General features: G+C 47.4%; 2 protein-coding genes across 2 annotated transcripts in view; one reads left to right on the top strand and one right to left on the bottom strand.

Moving 5' to 3' along the window:
• Positions 1-22,009, top strand: part of LOC310684739 (uncharacterized protein) — a 268,708-nt gene that overhangs the window by 142,266 nt on the left and 104,433 nt on the right. The gene's annotated exons all lie outside the window — the stretch shown is intronic.
• The window catches only part of VSIG10L (V-set and immunoglobulin domain containing 10 like), a 36,906-nt gene that overhangs the window by 11,747 nt on the left and 3,150 nt on the right, over positions 1-22,009 (bottom strand). Inside the window, exons 2-6 of the mRNA XM_083455119.1 lie at positions 11,301-11,630; positions 6,276-6,539; positions 4,164-4,451; positions 2,260-2,517; positions 65-340 (exon numbers count right to left, since the gene is read on the bottom strand). Coding sequence (XP_083311245.1) covers positions 65-340; positions 2,260-2,517; positions 4,164-4,451; positions 6,276-6,539; positions 11,301-11,630 — 1,416 coding nt within the window. The remainder of the gene's footprint in view (positions 1-64; positions 341-2,259; positions 2,518-4,163; positions 4,452-6,275; positions 6,540-11,300; positions 11,631-22,009) is intronic.

The following is a 22,009-nucleotide window of genomic DNA, read 5'->3' as shown; positions in this document are numbered from 1 at the left end:
GGAACCCATGAAAAGAAATAGATATAGAAAATAGGACTTCAGGGGTGGTAGAAGGAGCTCTCACCAAGGATGGTGAGGTTCGAGCGTTGGGATCCCAGCGGATTATAGCAGGTGGCACTGTAATCGCCCAGGTCATCTGGGGAAGTGAAGTTCCAGATGGTGAGCTGCGTTCGGCTGGGGTTCAGGTGGTAACAGCCTCCGACAGGAATGCGAGACCCCTTATTCCAAAACCAGTCAATCTCCACAGGATTGAAGGTGCCTTGGCAATGCAGTTCCATGGTAACGGACTCTTCGGTGCTGCTGTATGTCCGGAATGAGAGAAAAACTCCTGAGGGAGCTTCTGTGGTGGGAGATTAGGGGGAGGGGAGGGGAGCCTGTTATGCTGGTAAACAAAACTTTCTGAAATTCAAAGACGAGGCAAAGCTCAGTGGTAGGGCATCTGCTTTGCATGCAGAAGAACCCAGCTCCACTCCTTGGCATCTCCAGGCAGGGCTGGGAGATAATCCCTTTCTGAAGAGAGACCCCTGGAGAGCTGCTAAGGTAAGGGTAAAGGGACCCCTGACCATTAGGTCCAGTTGTGGCCGACTCTGGGGTTGCGGTGCTCATCTCGCTTTATTGGCCGAGGGAGCCGGCATACAGCTTCCGGGTCATGTGGCCAGCATGACTAAGCCGCTTCTGGCGAACCAGAGCAGCGCACGGAAACGCCGTTTACCTTCCCGCTGGAGCGGTACCTATTTATCTACTTGCACTTTGACATGCTTTTGAACTGCTAGGGTGGCAGGAGCTGGGACGGAGCAACAGGAGCTCACTCCGTTGCGAACCTTCTGATTGGCAAGTCCTAGGTTCTGTGACTTAACCCACAGCGCCACCCTGCTACTAGTCAGCATAGACAACAGCCAGCTTGATGTACCAGCATAATGCAGCTCCATTTGTTAGTCACATCATCATCAGACTGTGGTGTCTTTAGAGTATTCCCAGACTGTGATGTCTTTAGAATATCTAGCTTTATTTAGACATATATGCAACCTGAGTGTAGGATGGAGGTGCTCCAACAGATCTCACTTCTCAACTGGGTTTCCAAGGAGAGCCCCAAGCCACTGTGTCTTAAGTTTTTGGCATCAGCCAAAAACACTCTCACACCTTTGGCCTATTGTTCTACATCCTAGGATGATTGTTCTACATCCTAGGCTTTTCCATTTGTCTCCATGGTAACAGGGCAACTTTTTTGGACATGGCGATGGAAGTACTTGACCAAGGCCATGATCTTACAAAGAAATTGCTCTGGCTGTTTCAGCAGCTTCATCTACTAGATTCTAAGCCACCTTGATACAGAATCACGTGTCTGGAAGGAACCCGTGACTGAGCCCCCAAACCTATAACAAGTTGGATTCGTAATGTCCATTTTGCCTAATATAGTGAGTTTGTTCTTTTCAGTTTCAGTGCCCCTTTTTCCGAATTATTCATAACATTTGTATCTTCTTCCTCCAAGGATTTCAAGACAACAGATATTGGGGTTACTCCATTTTATCCTGACAACAACCCCATGAGGTAGGTTAGGATGAGAGAAAGGGACTGGGACAAAGATCAGCAACCAACTCTTTCTAACCAACTGCAAAACTCTGCCCACTGAATCTCACTGGTTCTAACTAGCTAAGCCCTCTTAATGGGGGCCTACTAAACCCCTAAACCATGCACCAAGCACCCCATCATTTGCTGGTAACAGCTCACTTATTGTTAACATTCACAGCCCACCTTTTCCTCCAAGGAGCTCGAAGCAACATACATGATCCTTCCACCCCCATTTTATCCTCACAGAAACCCTTTGAGGTAGGTCAGGCTGAGAGACCACGATTGTCTCAAGGGCACCCTGTGTGCTCCATGGCCCAATGGAAATTTGAACCCTGGTCTGCCAGGTCCTAGTCCAACACTCTGACTGCTACGCCACGATACTACACCAGAACCAGAACTCATATCTTGCCTTCCGGTTCCTCCATGTGGAGGATTCTGGTAACCAGTTTAGTAGTTTAGATTTGATATCCCGCTTTATCACTACCTGAAGGAGTCTCAAAGCGGCTAACATTCTCCTTTCCCTTCCTCCCACACAACAAACACTCTGTGAGGTGAGTGGGGCTGAGAGACTTCAGAGAAGTGTGACTAGCCCAAGGTCACCCAGCAGCTGCATGTGGAGGAGCGGAGACGCGAACCCAGTTCCCCAGATTATGAGACTACTGCTCTTAACCACTACACCGCTAGTCTCACCTGGAATCAAGCTGCAATTGCCCTGCCCGGTCATATGGCGTCCGAGACAGATGATTTTGCTGCCACTGAGCTCAGCTGGGAAGGGAGAGACCAGCAATCGCTGCAAGTTGGAGGTGCTGACCTCCTCCTCGTGTCCTGGGAGCCCCCGGAAGGTCAGTTGCGGGGTAGGGGAGCCACCAGGCCAGGAACAAATGAAACGCAAAGCGGTACCATTGTCTGCTGAGGCCACAGAGCAACGGGGGGATCCAAAGGGTCGTTCTAAGCGGGAAGAAAGAAAGAGATAACTCAACCGTACACACAAATCAGATTGGCTGTATTCAGAGAGACAGATTATTTCATAACAAGGAAAAAGATCTTCAGACAACTTAGTTTCAGGCACGCAGCTATCAGAACCAGCTCTTGCTAAGTGGGAGATAGGGCAAGGTGAGGGAAAAGAGGTGCCCCGGTTAGGTAATTTTAGCCAGGGCTTGCCAACCTTGCTGGGCCAGTGGGCACATTTAGAATTTTGAGGAAGTGTGTCGGGCGCCAGTCATAAAATGGCTGCCATGGGGCATGTGGCATTTCATAAAATGGCTGCCTTGGCTGCCATGGGGGTGGGGGTTTCTAGGAGAGGCCAAGCCCCTAAATCAAGAAACAGGAGAAACCTTGTCAAAGCAGAATTCGTAACAAAATCAACATAACTTCATAATAATAATTTTAAAAATCTGAGATAAAAAAACATTAAAGGGGGGAGTAAACATCAAACTGGGTCACATAGCAGGGTAAGCTTGTGTTAATAATAGCTGAGGTTAAAACAAAAACAAAAACCTAAGCATGAAAGATGCCTGCCTAAAAGGCAAAGGCAGTGAATTTAGTTCAACAGAAGACGGATCAAAAGAGAAGGAAGATTTCATGCAGATGTAAAGCAAAGTATAAGCCCTCCAGATGTTTTAGACTTCATTTCCCATCAGCCCCAATATGGGCAATGGTCAGGGATGCTGGAAGTTGCCACGGTAGCTACTTCTGCTGTAGAGGAAAAGGCATCTCTCTGCACCAGACTTCCACCGGTTTAACAGTCATTCCACTTCTGGTGAAATCTGGGCTCTTTGACAAGGCTGGGGAACTCTACAATGGAAACCTAGCAACTCACCAAATTATAATTCCTAGGGCTCTTTGGGGAAGGCCTTGAGAGGGAAACTGGTATCATTTACTCCTGATGGTAAAGCTCTGAGTGAAGCTCTGAGGTAGTGGCACCCACACACAAGAGCAAAGTATCAACAGGCCTGGGGGGAACCCAAGGTTTGCAGAACAACATTTAAAAAATGAATTCTAAATGGGGTGTGCACCCGACACAACTCAATGGGGATGAGCCTGCTCTGTGGCCACAGAATGTTGAATAACCATTAAGGGTGGGAGAAGGAATGTCTTCACCCCCATTGTTCAGCCCGGACACTGAGGTCCAGCTCCGAGGGCCTTCTGACGGTTCCTTCACTACAAGAAGTGAAACTACAGGGAACCAGGCAGAGGGCCTTCTTGGTAGTGGCGCCTGCCCTGTGGAACGTCCTTCCATCAGATGTCAAGGAAATAAACAACTATCTGAATTTTAGAAGACACCTGAGAGCAGACCTTCAGACATCTGAAGGCAGTACAAAATTGTAATGAGTATTATATTATTAGTGTGGAGAAAGAGTCACACAGATGGATAGGTCATTTCTTGGTTTACAAGAGCATAGCCAATATCCACCCCCCACTCCGCCCTGGAAAACTGGGGGTTGGAACTTGATGGGCTCCTGAAAAGGGGGGCGGCATTCCATACTGCAACATTTTGCTGCAGCTCCCCACATATGCTCCTGTGCCTGACTCCCTCCCTGCTGAGATTAACGCCTCTTAGTGTGACAGGAAGACGGACGTCAAATTCAACTCACGGGCAACAGTGAGATGGTGCGTGTTTCGAACCCGGCGCTGCGTGCGCTGATTGATGGCCAAGCAGGAATACGAGCCGGCCTGATTCAGCTGCACCTTGGGGAGCTGCAGGACAGGCAAGGAAGGCACGTAGAGGTCCTGAGCGTCTGCCACATTCCAGTACATCTTGGCCGGGGGCTCGGACGGCGCCAGGCACGTTAGGTTCACGGTACTGTTCACCAGCACAAAACTCCCCGCGTCAGAGTCCCGCTCCGAAGAGGAAACGGTAATCGTCGGGGTCTCTGGGCCATCTGAGAGGAATGAAAGCCACACAGCCATGTAATACGGTACCAATGAAATGCCTATTTCCTAGGGTTGTTTTTTTAAAAAAAGACACAACAAGTAATCTATCCATCAGGCTTAACTGCCAGGGAACCTGCCTCCTCTCCTCAGCTTTGGTTATCCAGGTTGCGACCTCGCTGACGAATGTGGCCATTCAGATTGATGCAGTGGTCATTTAGCAGCAGAAAGGTGCATTACGGTCGGCTGTATTTGCCCAGCCACCTGGGTAAAAGGCAGCGCAGCCGTCTTAAGCAGTGTCCCTTCCGCTTGCGGCTGGGATGTTTGCCCTTTCTCCACGAGAAGCGCAGCTAAAGGCTGGCCGAGGTCGCTGGCCGCAAGAACATGCAAGGGAGGGGGGAGGAAGAGGAAGTCAGTGTGCAGAATCAGGGCATGAACTCCCGTGAATGATTCTGACTACATGGTCTTTGCCAGCAGCCAGGAGGAGGAGGAAGAGGAGAGCAGCTGTCTGGAAGCAAGATGGACGTGTGACTGGTCCTTAAGCCACATCTCCCTTCAAGCCACCAATCGAACTTTGGTAAATCTTCCTTAAGGACATCTAGCCCAGTATCCTGTTTTCACAGGAGGCAACCAAATGTTAAACATTAAAAAACACTTTCCTATACAGGATTGTCTTCAGACGGCTTGGGGGTTGGATAACGCCATACCCTCCAACCTTTCTCCAATGAAAATAGGGGCGTCCTAAAGAAAAGCAGGACATTCTGGGATCAAATGAGAAACTGGGACAGCTTCTTTAAATCAGGGATATCCCTGGGAAAAAGGGACACTTGGGGTGTCTGTAATATTAAGAGATTCATGCTCTACTGAATGAGCTATGCTTCATTATTCCTTTCGTTATGATGACATCATCAATAATAGGCGACAGGTGAAAACATTCCTCTTCCCCCAGGCCTTTGGCTAATTAAACGATATAAGGCTTTTTAAACTCTGTGTTTGAGGGTCATTGTTTCGTTTGTTATTGTGTTCTGTATTTCTGTGTTTTTATGCTGTAAACCACTCTATGATCCTTAGATGAAGGGCAGTACAGTGGTACCTTGGTTTACAACCATAATCTGTTCCGGAGGTCCGTTTGTAAACCCAAACAGGTTGTAACCCAAGGTGCGCTTTCGCCAATGGGGCCTCCGAAAAAAGTTTGTTTGTAATCCCCCAAAAATGGGTTGTAATCCAAAAAAAGGTTGCAAACTGGGACACACACTTCCGGATTTGACGTGTTTGTAATCCAAAATGTATGCAAACCAAGACGTATGGAAACCAAGGTACCACTGTATACAATGTTTTTTTAAATAAAGTGACTGATTTTTTACTTGAAAATCAGGTTATAAATACCCAAGGAATGAATAAGCACAGATATCAGGCTAGTCCTCAAGTACATTGTCAGCCTGCCTCTGTGATCTTTAGGAGCAGGGCTCCCTAGAAGTCTAAAAGTTATTTAGTTATGTGTTTGTGTGTGTGTGTGTGTGTGTGTGTGTGTGTGTGTGTTCATGCTATAAACAACCCTGTGATCTTTGGGTGAAAGGTAGTATACAAATTCAATAAACATAAAAATAAAGTTATCATTTGCTACATTTTTATCCCACCCTTTGTCTGAGAAACTCAAGAAAGAATACCTGGCCTCAGTGAGCTGGACTAGGTTGAGAACCAGTGATCGGCCCTAGGCCACCCAGGAAGATGAGTGACTTAGCAGGTATATGTAGCTGGCTGCCCGAAGTTTACGTCCGACCACAAGGGTACAATACGTCAGTATATAAAAATGGTAATCTCTAGTGTGTACTCACAATAGACAGTAAGGTTGGCAGTGCCAGTCCCGTTGCCAAAAGGGTTGGTGATAGTACAGCAATAGATGCCTGCATCAGTACGTAGAGGGTTTCTGATTTGCAAGGAACCAGCCGAGCGCAAGAATCGGGGGTTTTCTTCTAGGTTTTTCCCATCCTTGGTCCAGGAGACAGAGCCTCGGACTGGGGTGCAGTTCAGGGCCACCGAGCTGTCTCCTTCTGTTACCTCCGCAAAGGGTGGGGTCACAGAGACATTGCCCACCTCCTCTGGAAAATAAGTAAATACAGGAATTGGAAGTGGGAGCTGCTCCCACACTGTAGGTCTAGCCCAGAAATAACCAGCATGGACCACCACCCCCACCCCGAGATATTGTCAGACTCCAGCTCCCACCAGCATGGCCAATGCTCAGGGATGATGGGAGTTGTAGTCCAACAATATCCGCAGAGTGCCACACTGGCTACCCCTGCTCTAGCCACTAATTCCCACTCCCTTCCCAGATGGAGCTGTGAATTCAGAAGTGTTTCTTCCCAGCTCCCGTCTTTGTGCATTAGTCTCTTGTTATAGTAACAGATTCCTAAGTTTGCACCTATGCATATACTTCTAAATTTGCATTTCGTTTCATATCAGCCAAGTGCAGGATAGAGGTGGTAGCAGAGTTCCCCCAAGCTAGGTTTTGAAAAAGCAACTCTGGAGGCTTGTTCAGCTAAGGCTCAAAAGGAGAGGTGAGTTTTACACTTCCTCAGAGGGAGAGGAAAACTTCACGTCCCTGTATTCTTCTCGACGTCCAATGAAAATCTGAGCCTCAGAAGAATCTCTGGCTTCCTTGACTGTGAAAGGTTTTGCATGGCAAGGAGAGAGAGCTCTCTGAGCTGAGCAAAGCCGTTGTCAGCCAGGAATCATCTAACCAGAGACTCCTTGCAGGGGACAGAGGTCTCTAGGGCTGGGACAGATTGGTAGCTGGAGGTCACCAGCTAGAAGCAACTCGCAAGGTACTGGCTTCCCAGCAAGTAGGTCACTGTTGGTTACTGAGAGGGAGATGGGGAGGTGGCAGGGAGGTTGGTAGGGTGCAAATGCAGCGGCGAAGCCAATCCAGCCCTCCTTCCAATGCGTTTGCACTGCGCCAACCTCCCATGCCACCTCACCCCCTCCCACTTGCTAAGCCCACCCACTGACTTTGCCACACCCATCACACACACTGACAGATCTGTCAACATACCATGATTCTCAGCTGCCAAACCCAGCCACTCCACCTTCGGGCTGTGGGGGCAATAATGGAGGAAGGCATGGAAAAGCATCCCCTGCAAGACATCTCTGGGACACTGGCTTGCTCCCACTCCCTTGCAACTTACTTAATTGTCCCCTGTGCAGTGAAAGAGGGTGATGCTGCACCATCTAGGCAGCCTAAGAGGGCAAATGAGGACACACATACACCCCACTCAATACGAAGGTGATTTGCACATGCTACTTTATAGACACAGCTGCACATTTTGAAATGTCGATTTACATAGAAAGACAACGCACCTCCACCACAATGTCAACATCTGTGACATGTGTGCCCGCACAGTCTAGGAGCTAAGTATTGTTGGGCCACTCCGAGGCCATCTTTGCATTTAGATCAGACTTGGGCAGCTCATCAATACGGGACTTCTTCTAAACAGAGGACTGTTCCATCAATCCCAGTCTGCCCTAGACAGGCTCCCACCTGCCTGCCTTCCTACTTCCAACCAGTCCAAGCAGTGGCCCTGCCTATCAAGCTTCCTCTTCCTTAGTCTCAGTTCTGCCCCTTGTAGAAAGCAGCAGGAGGGATGGGGAACCAAACTGGGGTTTAGTTGTCTCTTCCTGTCGTGGGCTCTGGCGCCACCTACTGCTGGGCTCCCGGCCTTCCACTCCACAAGTCCCAAAGGGCACCAGCACCACTGGGGAAGCCTCTTTTAAATGGACTTGCAGGGCTTCCTTGCTCTTGGCTTTTGTCCCTGCAGCCCAAGGCTGGACTGGCAGCTTTGGCAGCCAAGGACCTTCTACCTTTGGGCCAGTTTTTGTCACTGGGGCCTCTTCACTCTGCTTTGATTTAATATAATAGAGTGAAATTGCTTCATTACATGGAGAAGGAGAAGAATTAAGAAGTAGCCCTGGCCTCACTTGGGAGGGGGGCGGTTAAGTCAGAGTTCGCCTGTTATTTTGCTTTTGTTTGTGCTTGGCTGATTTCTGAGTTAATCTGAGATGAGCATGGGAGAGCTTGCCTGTCTCTGGTGCCGAAAACATGAAAACAAGTGTGCTTCTGGAAGAGCAGAGTCTTCGGAAACACACATGAGCATCTGGGACACTGATCCCTGCTATGGGAAGCGAACTTCTGCAAGCATGCCCCTGTTTTCATATGATGAAACGCCAGAGGGCATGTTGAGGAAAACTCCACTGCTATGTGCACAGCCCTAGCACACCAGCGCATTGGGTGTCCCCAGTGTGCTGACATTGCAATAGGAAGCAGGGCAACCTGCTTTCAGTGAGGTGTTGCCCTGTCGCTTGAGATGCTGCAGATGTAAGAGTTTCCATGGTCAGGGTTAAATCAACCTGAAGAGAGGGCAATCTGTGGGCCAGAGCAGTCAGGATCCAGGGCAGCCATGCCATTAGGCAAAGGGAGGCAGCTGCCTCAGGCAGGCGATGGTGTGGGTGGCCAAAACAGCCACAAGCCATTTCTCTTTCTTTTTTATATATCTAATTTTTATTAAATTTCCTGTTTTACAATTTAAAACACTCATTTTGCATCTTTAAGATATCAGTGACTTCCCTTCTTCTCTTTCCATGGTTCATTTTACATATCATCAATCCCCGCATATTTTACAAAAACTATACCATTCAGTATTCCACTATTGCATCCATCAAAACTTGTTTACACTGTTGAATTTATCTTAACGCTGCCAGCGTTTTCAGCTGTACACAACTATTTCCCATATATTCAATAAATGTTTTCCAATCTTCTCTAAACGTATGTTCTTCTTGTTCTCTTATTCTATATGTTAAGTCTGCGAGTTGTGCATATTCTGTCAACTTAAGTTGCCATTCTTCTTTAGTTAAGACCTCACTCATTTTCCATTTTGGGGCTAACAAAACACGGACCACAGTTGCTGCATACATAAATAACCTTTTTTGACACCTGAGAATTTCAGTCTGAATTATCTCCAACAGAAAGGACTGGGGTTTTTTTTTGGGGGGGGGATACTTTTAAACATTTTTTCCAATTCATTATGGATCATTTCCCAATACTCTTTTATCTCACAAGCCATTTCTCTTTCTTGCCACACAGCCTGTCTTGAGCTCCCTGATCTGGCCTGGTGCTTCAGGTGCAACGGAAGGTGCAATCCCCTCTCCAGTGTTGAAGAAAAATTATTGTGGGATATCTAAAACAAGGCAGTCAAAACCAACTACTGCTGATTGCCAGAAAAGCACACAGAGAGAGGAAGTTGGATCTCATAGGGTCTACAGAAAATTCTCCCCATGAGAGCCATTCCCACTGTGCCCAGCCAGGTAAAGGGGAGCAACTTATATAATCTGGTCCCTTCCCCAACCTGCTCTCTCTCTGCCCTCTATTATCTGACCTCTTCTCTTCGATGCTTCATCAGTGACTAGGGATGTAGGACATGCACTGAGCCCGAGTCACAGCTCAGACCCTAATTCTAATCTAAACTATAATATAAGTATTAGCACTTTTTAAAAAAACAAAAAACTTTATGGAACTGTTTAGAACTTTTACAGCTGTCTGGAACTTCCCAAAACTGTATTGGAGAATCACTGGAAGCAGGAGCCATCCGTACTCCAGATACCAAGAAGTAATCAGTGTGCAGAACATGCAATCAAAGTGATGTGGGAACTTCATGGTGCTTGCAGCAGAAACAAAGGCAAACTGCAGCTTTGATTTATTCTAAGCAATAAGAAGCGTTGTGCATTGTACAATGTACAATGTACAAAACATTGTACAAGTATTAGAAAATTTGCAAGCTTTATTTTTTCCTGTATTGTAATACATGCTATGCATATTACATATTATACAGTTACATATACAAAAATTGATTTATGGATTATGGGGTGATGTTCCACCTCCCCCCCCCCCAAAAAAAAAAGATTTGGAAATGACTGTTCATTCCTTTGTTTTCAGCCAAAAGTTCATCTAACTAAGCTACAGGAACATGAGTTTGTAAAAAAAAAGAAGTTATAACCCTGGTGTCTAATGTGCTGTAAACCGCTTTGAGTGGTACAGAAATGAAATTAATAATAATAATAATAATAATAATAATAATAATAATCAGTGTTTTTTTCTGGGGGGACACAGGGGTACACATACCCCTAAACATTTTGTGAATCTAAGTTTGGCCTCATTGAGCGGCAGTATTTCAATATGAGTAGGAAAACGAGAGTACCCCTAAACATTTTTTAACGGGGTAAATGCACTGATAATAATTTTAAGCCTGCCTCCTAACAAATCCCAGCACTTTTTACAAGCTGTGTTTCCCAGGGTTCTTTGGCTGTCAAAGTGGTAAGGTAAAGGTAAAGGTAAAGGGACCCCCGACCATTAGGTCCAGTCGTGGCCAACTCTGGGGTTGCGGTGCTCATCTCGCTTTATTGGCCAAGGGAGCCAGCGTACAGCTTCCGGGTCATGTGGCCAGCATGACTAAGCCACTTCTGGTGAACCAGAGCAGTGCATGGAAACGACGTTTACCTTCCCGCCGGAGTGGTACCTATTTATCTACTTGCACTTTAACGTGCTTTCAAACTGCTAGGTTGGCAGGAGCAGGGACCGAGCAATGGGAGCTCACCCCGCCGCGGGGATTCGAACCGCCAACCTTCTGATCGGCAAGTCCTAGGCTCTGTGGTTTAACCCGCAGCGCCACCCGCATCCCATCAAAGTGGTACAGTAGTGCTTTAAATATATGGTGAAGATGTGGCCAGACTTTGCGAGAGGCTGGAGCCAGAGACAGGAAAGGCCCTTAAGCTACGGACTCACCCATCCACAGTGGCAAAACACCAGTACTCACCGTACACCGTGACAGCGATGTTGCCTTTCTGTACCGCATTCCCTAGCGGGGAGATCTCCACCGTGTAGATGCCAGAATCTGAGGTCGTCACGGCTGTGATACTGAGGTTCCCACTCCCAGGGACCACGCTGAACCGGGGATGGAATCTGTCTGCTACCACAACAGTGAAGTTGGGTCTCAAGGTTCCCATTGCTATGTTGGTTGCATTTTGCCTCCAGATAATGGTGGTTTGAGAGTGAGAGGGGGGTAAGGCAAATGGGACCGGGAGAGAAACAGAGTCCCCCACTCGCACAGCCAGAGGAGATGAAGGCAGAGCAGGAAATAAGGGAACTGAAAATGAAGAGAGGGGAGAATGAGATTATTATATTTCTTTGCTAACGCTCGTGTGGTTCAGCGGCAATAATCACTTGAAACAAAAACTCGTATCCACACACAGAGAAGTTCTTCTACATCAGCCTTTCCCAGGCTGGCCTCCTCTAGATGTTTTGCATTTTAACTCCTATCAGCCTCAGACATGGGAGATAAAAGTCTTTTTCTTCTCTTTTATCCCATTGCTGGAAAAAGACAATGGCCTTTTCGAGAGATGTGAAAGTACGGGCAGAGCTATCTGATTTGTTTCTTCTGCAAATGTCAAAGCCCATTGTTGCTTTGTGAGGACTGATCCTGCTGTGAGGACCAGGGAGAAAACTCAATGTAGTTGGCATTTTAATAAGAGACCACCTAATTTGCACTTCTCAAAGCAATGCAAGAACCAAAACACAACGATCCTTCGAAAATTTGCACTTGCCCAGATTTCGTGAACCAAGCAACGTGAACAAAAATGCACGGGGTGGGGGGAAAGAAGTGTGCATAAAAACGGGTATATAGGTGGAAAGCACATCCAAAAATGTATTGTTTATTATGGGAAATACTTTGCAGAAAGGTCCATGTTGGTTGCAAGTGCATGCAAAATATGTGTTTGTTAGGAGAAATCTGTGCCAAAATACTGTCGTCGCATATACTTTTTAAAAAATCACAAACTGCTGCAGAAATTAGGAGAACTGCATTTAAGAGCTTATATACACATACGTTTTCTCTGTGCTTTCCAGAAAAGGCTTGCATTTTCAAGCTCCATGTCCAAGCACTCTTTTCTCTCTTTTTTGCTCTGGAACTTTCCCCACTAAATCCCACTGAAATGGCAAGCCACAGAGAATCTAAACAGCCCCGGCCCAGTATACCTGAAGGAGCATCTCCACCCCCATCGTTCTGTCCGGACACTGAGGTCCAGCACCGAGGTCCTTCTGGCAAAGCTACAGGGAACCAGGCAGAGGGCCTTCTCGGTAGTGGCACCTGCCCTGTGGAACACCCTCCCATCAGATGTCAAAGAGATAAACAACTACCTGACATTTAGAAGACATCTGAAGGCAGCCCTGTTCAGGGAAGTTCTTAATGTGTGACATTTTAATATATTTTTAATCTTTGTTGGAAGCCGCCCAGAGTGGCTGGGGAAACCCAACCAGATGGGCGGGGTACAAATAAATATTATTATAACCCAAATTGCCACTTTTTGCGCTTCAGCTGTGAAGAGCAGGTTTTTGCAGGGAAAGCTCTGGTGCAAAAAAAAAGGAGAGCCCAAAACACAGAGCTTTAAATTGCAGACCTGTGCCTGGAAAGAAGGGTCCAAGTGGTAAGTGTGGATAAGTTTGCAAAAATGAGAAACGGAGAGAAACTGAAACTGATGGATTTTGTCCAGGGCTCTCTTTTTTCAGCAGGAACTCACCGGAAATGAATTCCAGCACCTCTCAAGTGGACGCCATTGCCATTACAGTGGATGCTTGGGTCGTGAATGTGATCTGTCCGGGATGCACGTTCACAACCCACAGCGTTCACAACCCTCAGTGGTGTGTCTGTGCATGTGCGGGTTGCGATTTGGCGCTTCTGCGCATGCGCGACTGCTGAAACCCAGAAGTAACCCGTTCTGGTACTTCCAGGTTTCGGCGGTCTGTAACCCGTAAAAACACAACCTGAAGGGTCTGTAACCTGAGGTATGACTGTATAAGATAAAAAGGGAGGCATTCATGGTGAGTTCCAGCACCTCTTTTTCTAGAAAAATAGCACTGAATTTGTCCATTCCTACCCTGGTGTCATGGGGACGCGGGTGGCGCTGTGGGTTAAATCACAGAGCCTAGGACTTGCCGATCAGAAGGGCGGCGGTTCGAATCCCCGCAACTGGGTGAGCTCCCGTTGCTCGGTCCCTGCTCCTGCCAACCTAGCAGTTCGAAAGCACATCAAAGTACAAGTAGATAAATAGGTACCACTCCGGCGGGAAGGTAAATGGCGTTTCCATGCGCTGCTCTGGTTCGCCAGAAGCGGCTTAGTCATGCTGGCCACATGACCCGGAAGCTGTACACCGGCTCCCTCGGCTAATAAAGTGAGATGAGCGCCGCAACCCCAGAGTCAGTTACAACTGGTCCTAATGGTCAGGGGTCCCTTTACCTTTACCTTACCCTGGTGTCACGCTTTATTTTTCACAGGTTTTGTAGGATTTGCGTTTCAAAAACCTGCCAAACCTGTTTGCATGGAGACAACAACAGGACGAAAGGAACTGACGTGTACCCTGTATAGAAAATTATGCTTCTCTCACAGAACCTTCAACTCACTTTCTCCGTAAAAACAACTATTGCCTACATTAAGACTCTGTTTCTAATTAGTGCTAATTAATGCTACATAGCCATGAACAACAATACTAAAGCTCAGTCCCAAAGCTTGCCGGCAGCTACTTTAAATTTGTATACATTTAAATAAATTCAAAATCTGGTTAAATAATGTAACTTTATAGGGAAGGCCTGTTGTAATTGGGCCCCTTCCTGGAACGGGCAGAAACTGTGAGATATCCTGCATGTCATTCACTCTGTAATAGGGACACATTTATTCATTTGTTAAAGGCATTGATACCACACCCTTTAGCCAAAAAGCCTCCAGAGCAGCTTACAAATATAAAAAATAATAGTGGTAAGAAAGACCTTGCCCTCAGACTTACAACTAAAAAAGAAGAGGTGGCACAGCACATGAGGAAAAGCGACCGGGAGGGAGAAGGAAAAAAAGCAAGATCAAGCCTTAAAGGGACATCTTGACATCTTTTAGAAGGGGAAGAAATGGAGGCAGAGAGAGATTTTACTTTCTTGGGCTCCATGATCACTGCAGATGGTGTCAGCAGCCACGAAATTAAAAGGAGCCTGCTTCTTGGGAGAAAAGTGACGACAAACCTAGACAGCATCTTAAAAAGCAGAGACATCACCTTGCCAACAAAGGTCCGTATAGTCAAAGCTATGGTTTTCCCAGTAGTGATGTATGGAAGTGAGAGCTGGACCATAAAGAAGGCTGATCGCCAAAGAATTGATGCTTTTGAATTATGGTGCTGGAGGAGACTCTTGAGAGTCCCGTGGACTGCAAGAAGATCAAACCTATCCATTCTTCAGGAAATCAGCCCTGAGTGCTCACTGGAAGGACAGATCCTGAAGCTGAGGCTCCAATGCTTTGGCCATCTCATGAGAAGAGAAGACTCCCTGGAAAAGACCCTGACGCTGGGAAAGATTGAGGGCACTAGGAGAAGGGGACGACAGGGGAAGAGATGGTTGGACAGTGTTCTCAAAGCTACCAGCATGAGTTTGACCAAACTGCGGGAGGCAGTGGAAGACAGGAGTGCCTGGCGTGCTCTGGTCCATGGGGTCACGAAGAGTCGGACACGACTAAACAACAACAAAAACAACAACCGGTAACTCTTCCTGTGCACAGATTCTGGCTGTCTTGGATAGCAGCAATCTCCTGGGAGCCCTCTTCACCACCAACCCTGAATAGATCTGGGAGCCGAGCTGTTGACACAGTCTGAACCAGGTAGGCAGGGCTTCTCCTGCCACACAGCTGCTTCCTGCCGGACAGCAGAATGGGAGGCCAGCGAATTCGCCAGCAGCTCACAAGCTCTGGCCTCGGCTTCCATCTTTCAACACAGCTGCCCTGACAGGCATTTATCTGCACCCAGACAAAGAGCCCCGCCTGATGCATTTAGCTTATAATTGGTGACCCGCATGCCATGAAACTTGCACCAATCCAGTCATTTTCCCCAATCTGCTCCAGAGGCCACATCGAGGGAAGCACAGGGGGTTGGATCCAGAGCAGGAGGGCCTGCCGAGAGCCGCCGACGAGTGTCGGAACAAACAGATCAGGCCGCTGCTAAAATCGGAGGACATTTCACAGTTCTGATCCCCAGCGTCAGCTCACAAATACTAGCTTGGCCCTTTTTGCATTCAAGAAACAACCAGAGGGAGTGTTTCTAGGATGAGACTTAGAGAAGCACTGAAAGAACCACGGGACGCGGGTGGGCGCTGTGGTTTAAACCACAGAGCCTAGGGCTTGCCAATCAGAAGGTTGGCGGTTCGAATCCCTGCGATGGGATGAGCTCCTGCTGCTCGGTCCCTGCTCCTGCCAACCTAGCAGTTCAAAAGCACGCCAAAAAGTGCAAGTAGATAAATAGGTACCACTCCGGCGGGAAGGTAAATGGCATTTCTGTTTGCTGATCTGGTTCATCAGAAGCGGCTTAGTCATGCTGGCTGCATAACCCGGAAGCTGTACGCCGGCTCCCTCGGCCAGTAAAGCGAGATGAGCGCTGCAACCCCAGAGTCGTCTGCAACTGGACCTAACGGTCAGGGGTCCCTTTACCTTTACAAGAGCCACAGAGGCACAGCGCACATGTTGTCATCTTCGGTTTTGGACTACAACTCCCATCATCCTCGACCGCTGGCCGCACTGGCTGAGAACGGTGGGAGTTGTAGTCCAAAACATCTGGTTTCTGTGTGTTTGTGGTGGAAGTACAACAGCAGGGATCATCCCATTGGTAACTTACAGGTTAATTCGGTTAAAGCATGGATGATGTTGGCAGGTTGTCTTTCCCTGCCCTCCCCACCTTAGGCTGATAATGTGGGATATGAGGCAGCAAACAAGGCCGCCTCTCGATATTCAAGCCCTTCCTCTTTTCATTTCCTTCCACAAGCCCTTTTATTGTCTGTCAACACTACCGAGATGAGAGAGAGAGAGGCAACGCGCTTGGATTTATTTGCCCAGTCTAATCCGGCCCCTTCCCCTCCATCTCCGGCTCTTTGAAACCATCCATATAACAAACCCCAAGCCGGCGGGGCCTGCAGGTCTGAGCCCTTGTAAATTAAAAGCCGAACAACAGCATCGGCCACATGCCAGGGGCTGCATTAGCGGGAGCTGAGTGAGGAGAGCCGGGAGGCAGCGGGGGACGACGACAGGGGAAGATGGATGAAAATTGGCTCAGTGGGAGCCCAGCAGCCACCACAAGCTGTAATGGATGGGCCGGCTCCCTGTGGGGAAAGAGAGCGGGGCATGGATGGGAGAAGGCCATAAATCTAACAGGAGGGGGTGGGTAGGGTGGGCATCGAGGTTCCTATGTGCCGGGCCGTCCTCTAAGGAGGCAGCGGGGGGCTGATGTGAAGGTAGCCATCTTTCCCCCCTTTCTTTTCCGCTTAACAACGCGGAAGGATCCTGGGCCTTTTCACAGCGGCATGCCAGGCAGAAACCAACAGGGGAAGCTTGGCCTGGGATGAAGATGCAGCAATGAGATTTCTGCCTGTCAGGCAGTCCCTGAAGGCCCCCGGCCGTCTCATTTCCATCACTGAGGGCTGGGAAGGACTGGCAACTCCACCGCTACCACTTAATGGGTATTTGACCCCGTGCTTGTATTTCATAACCCAGGGGTAGCCCTCCAGGGGTTTTGAACGACAGTTCTCATCATTCCCAGCCAACATGGCCAAGAGTCACGGAGGATGGGAGTCGCAGGCCATAATATCTAGACAACGCCACATTGGCGACCTCTGTTACCGCTGTTTTTAAAGGCTAGGCTTTGGCAGAGGAGATATGACAGTCTTCAAATATCTAAACGGCTGTCACAAGGAGGATGGAGCAAGCTTGTTTTCTCCAGCTCCGGAGGGTAGGACTCGAACCGATAGCTGCAGTTTACAAGAAAGGAGATTCTGGTTAAACATCAGGAAGAACTTTCTGGCAGTAAGAGCTGTTTGACAGTGGGAAGGTGTCCCTCGGAAGGCGGCAGACTCAGAAGGTTTTTAAGCAGAGGTTGGATGGTCGTCTGTCATGGATGCTCTAGCTGAGATTCCTGCATTGCAGGGGGTTGGACTAGATGACCCTTAGGGTCCCTATGATTCTAGGATTCCATTCAGCCCAGAAAGCACAGCTGTCAGAAACATCTGGAGGGCACTGAATCAGAGAAGGCTGGTGTACGTATGAATACAGAAGTCCAGTGCCAACTTATTAATACCTGTGCTGAGTGTGTGTTAGTTTGTGTGTGTGTGTGTGTGTGTGTGTGTGTGTGTGAGATAGCTGTCAACTTTCCCCTTTTCTTGCAAGGAATCCTATTTGGAATAAGGGAATTTCCTTTAAAAAAAGGGAAACGTTGACACCTATGGTGTTTGTGTGTGCTTTGATAAAAAGGGATGTGAGTGCCAGCACAAAATGGCTTCCATGGACAGCAAAAAGAAGCTATGGTGCCATCACAAAAAAGGGTGTGTATGACAAAGATTATATTTGTTAGTTGCTTTTCTCAGTGACTTACAAAGCAACTTACATTAAAGCCAAGTGACAACAAAAACTGAAAAACACAAATATAAAGATAATAGGGCCAGAGCCTAGGTAGAGGAAAAGAAAGTTGGTACCAAGTATGCCTCCTGGGGAGAGTATTCAACAAGCGTGGGGCTACCACTGAAAAGGCCTTCCTTGTGTTGCCGCCCTCCGAAGCTCCCATGGAGGGGGTACATGAAGAAGGGACTTAGATGATGATTGCAGGGTCCGGGTCGGTTCATATGAGGAAAGACAGTCCTTGAGTTTTTGAGGTCCTGAACCACACAAGGCTTTATAGGTCAAAACAATGACTCTGAACTGAGCCCAGAAGCAAGTTTGCTTCGCTGTTGTGGTGATTATGACAGCCATGATGCCAAAACAGGACTGCCACCAAATGAGTATGTTGGGGGAAGCCCAAGGTTTGCAAAAGTCTGGGAGGGGAAATCTTAGGGGGCCAAATTAACAGTGCCATGAAAACCAGGCCAGTGAGAATGGAGCAGCTCCTCCAAGTGTCCCTATTTTTCAGGGACAGTCCCGAATTTACAGAAGCCTTTCTGATTTCTGAATTGTCCTGGCTTTCCTTAGGACGTGCCTATTTTCATCGGAGAAATGTTGGAGGGTATGAGTCGGTAGGCATGGAATGGTGAGTATCTGAGGTTTTGGGTGGGGGGGCAGTGTTCTTTGCTGGGGGGGGGAGACATGGAGTACAGTGGTACCTCGGGTTACATACGCTTCGGGTTACAGACTCCGCTAACCCAGAAATAGTACCTCGGGTTAAGAACTTTGCTTCAGGATGAGAACAGAAATCGTGCTCCGGCGGCGTGGCAGCAGCAGGAGGCCCCATTAGCTTAAGTGGTGCTTCAGGTTAAGAACAGTTTCAGGTTAAGAACTGACCTCCGGAACAAATTAAGTACCGAACTTAGCCCAAGGTACCACTGTAGTATGAAAAAGGCATGACAGGCTATCTGTAACACTGAACAGGAATAGACTTTTCAAGGCCCTTCGCTTGCATTAGCTCAGTAATCTTAGCTCCCGTAGGGCTGGTCAGTACAAACACAACAGACAAGGTTGCTGAGAGGCAAAGACCGAAACCAGCCGCTGGTTCGAGGTCACTTCACGGCTGAGGTAGATCTTGAGTGAGCAAGACACATTCCCAAGCTCACCCCTCTTGCAGCTTGATCCTCCGCATTATTCGGATGTAATATATCGATGGGTCCACAATGCGACTTACTGCCAAAGAAGGGAGATTGCATCCTTTGCCGCTTTTCTCTAAAGACGGCTTTGCTGTCTTATCCCCAAGGACAACAAAAGGTGGATCACAAAGACGTTCTTTGGGTTGCAATGGGGCATTATTCATCGGCAATTGTGCCGGAGGCTCAGGGCCGCGAACCCGGCTTCACAGCACAGAACGGGAAGGTCTGAAGGGGGCTCGTAAGTGTGATCTAGCGAGCGTGCTTACAAGCCCTCTCCAACCTTGCCACCGAAAGCAGCAAGGTTAAGTGGGGACAGGGCAGGCTCAGCACACCCAGCCTCGCACTTTCAGCATGATTACAGATTAATAATGCTCACATGGGGGGGGGAATGGAAGCAACCTTGACATACTCCTGTAAATGTTGCCCGGGAAAGTACGAGTCATGGCCTACCGCAGGGCTAAGGAACCTGCATTCTGCAACACTCTGTGGTCCTCCAATGCTTTCGGACCCCTAACAGCCCCATGGAGTACAGTGGTACCTCGGGTTAAGTACTTAATTCGTTCCGGAGGTCCGTTCTTACCCTGAAATTGTTCTTAACCTGAGGTACCACTTTAGCTAATAGGACTTCCCACTGCCGCCGTGCAGCCGGAGCATGATTTCTGTTCTCATCCTGAAGCAAAGTTCTTAACCCGAGGTAATATTTCTGGGTTAGTGGAGTCTGTAACCTGAAGCGTCTGAAACCTGAAGTATGACTGTATTTCCACTGAATGTTCTCCATATGGCCCAAATAACTAAACAGAACTTCATGAGGCAAATGCAAAGAAATGGAACGGAACTGAACCAAGGTTAGCATGGGATGTTACCAGTGCTTTTTTTCTAAAAAAAATAAATGTTTAGGGTTACTCTCATTTTCCTACTCATAGTGAAATACTGCCGCTCAATGAGGCGAAACTTAGATTCACAAAATGTTTAGGGGTATGCATCATCCCCCCACCCCCCGAAAAAAGCACTGGATGTTACAGTCACAAAGAAAAAATGAGAGGGCTGGTTATCCGGATATTTGCGGTAAGATAGAAGAGGTGTTTCGCACATGACTCACAAGATACTCAGAAATATAACTGAAACCATCAGAGACGCAAGGAGTGCCAGAAATATAGAGGTTCTACATCACATCAAGAATTTTGTTTGTTTTGTTTTGGGTTTTGTTTAAAAAAATGATTAGAGGTTAACTTACCCCAAATTTATTGAGAGACTTGTGGAAGGGACAAATGTAACTTTTCTTTTCTTTTAATGCATTCTATAAAATCCCACTAAAGAGGTTAACTTTGCTTTTCCTTTCCAAGAACGGGTGTGTGTCTTTCTCAGTAAGGGAGTCATAGGCAGCGCAAAGTGGTTTCTGGAGAGGCCTGAGAACTTTTCAGCCCAATTTCAAACACAGTGACCTTTTCTCAACAAGAGCAGACACCCCAGACCTGGTCTAAATGATCTGAGTTCTGCCAGCAACTCTAAAGCTTCTCTCCACCCCAACCCCACAAAAAATACACTATAACTGTGGCCTAGAGATGTGAGAGGGTAGGAGGAAAAAAAGATAAGGGTGTGTGTGTTGGCATTGTTTGGAGCCCAATGGAAAACATGGGTGAACACTCCTCAATGGCGCTTGCTGGTCACATCTGCAGCTTAAATGTGAAGCAGTAATATACCTAGTTGGGTTTTTTTGAGTTAAACAAAACAAAACCCTGAGGTGCTGATACTCATATATTGATGAGTGTTGTGAGAGCCAGCAGAAAGAAAGAAAGAAAGAAAGAAAGAAAGAAAGAAAGAAAGAAAGAAAGAAAGAAAGAAAGAGGTGCTGTAACTCCAATGAGTAGCCTTGCAAAAAAAGCTCATATTATACCACCGAAAAGCATCTTGGGAACTGTAGTTCGTTAAGGATGCTAAGACTTTTTATGAGACCTCACTGAGCTGAAACTCCCCCAGTTACCTGGGAAGAGGGATTGTTACACCACTCTTAGAATAGGGCTCTTCTAACAGCCCCCAGCAAACTTCCCAGACTACAGTTCCCAGAATTCTTTGGTGCAAACAGGGTCTTAGCCAGGGCCAAGTGTGATGCAATAGCTTGGAGGTGGGCTAGGGAGACCTGGGTTCAAAGGCCCTCCCATTAAGTTCACTGGCTGGGCCATGAGGCAATTCACTCCTGCTCTCTGCCACCAACCCCATCAGTTGCTTGTTGGCAGAATAAAATTGGCGCAACCCTCAAAGAGGAAGAATGGGAGGCAAACGTCATATGCACAATTATTTGTCCGCCCAGTTTCGCATAGCATTTGAAACCAGAGTGACCGCAGGGGGCAGCCCGCAATGTGAAGGACAGACCTCTGTTTTTTGAGGGAGCGCCCTCAAAAAACAGTTTATAAAAGCAAACAGAACAGTTTAAAAGAACAGTTTATAAAAGCAAAAGAACCCAAAGAAACAAGTTGCCCACCTACGTTTTAATGTTTGACATTTTATTATGTCTTTTTTTTTTTAATGGGAAGCCACCCAGAGTGGCTGGGGTAATAATAATAATAATAATAATAATAATAATAATAATAATAATAATAATACTGAGCACCTGGACCCAGCAAGTGCAAAGGTCATCTGTTCACAGAATCTCCCCCACCATGGTGAGATCTTTCTATTCAAATCCTAGTAATTATTCGCTGATTGGCCTATCTCCAAACATATTCACATATGCAAATCGGTGTCCTATTTAGTCCTCGTTCTCTCTCTGTGTCTTTTGGCAACACGTTTCCTCTTTCCTGGCAATGTACAAAGCGGGCCTCCCCATTTGAGACGGCAGCTAAAGGGTTCGGATGGCCGTCGCGCAAACACTTGCAAGCAGAAATCTTT

This window comes from Podarcis tiliguerta (assembly GCF_965153285.1).
Source record: "Podarcis tiliguerta genome assembly, chromosome: 8".
Taxonomy (NCBI): domain Eukaryota; kingdom Metazoa; phylum Chordata; class Lepidosauria; order Squamata; family Lacertidae; genus Podarcis; species Podarcis tiliguerta.
The sequence above is the reverse complement of the archived record's forward strand: the minus strand, read 5'-3'. Positions and strand labels throughout refer to the sequence as shown.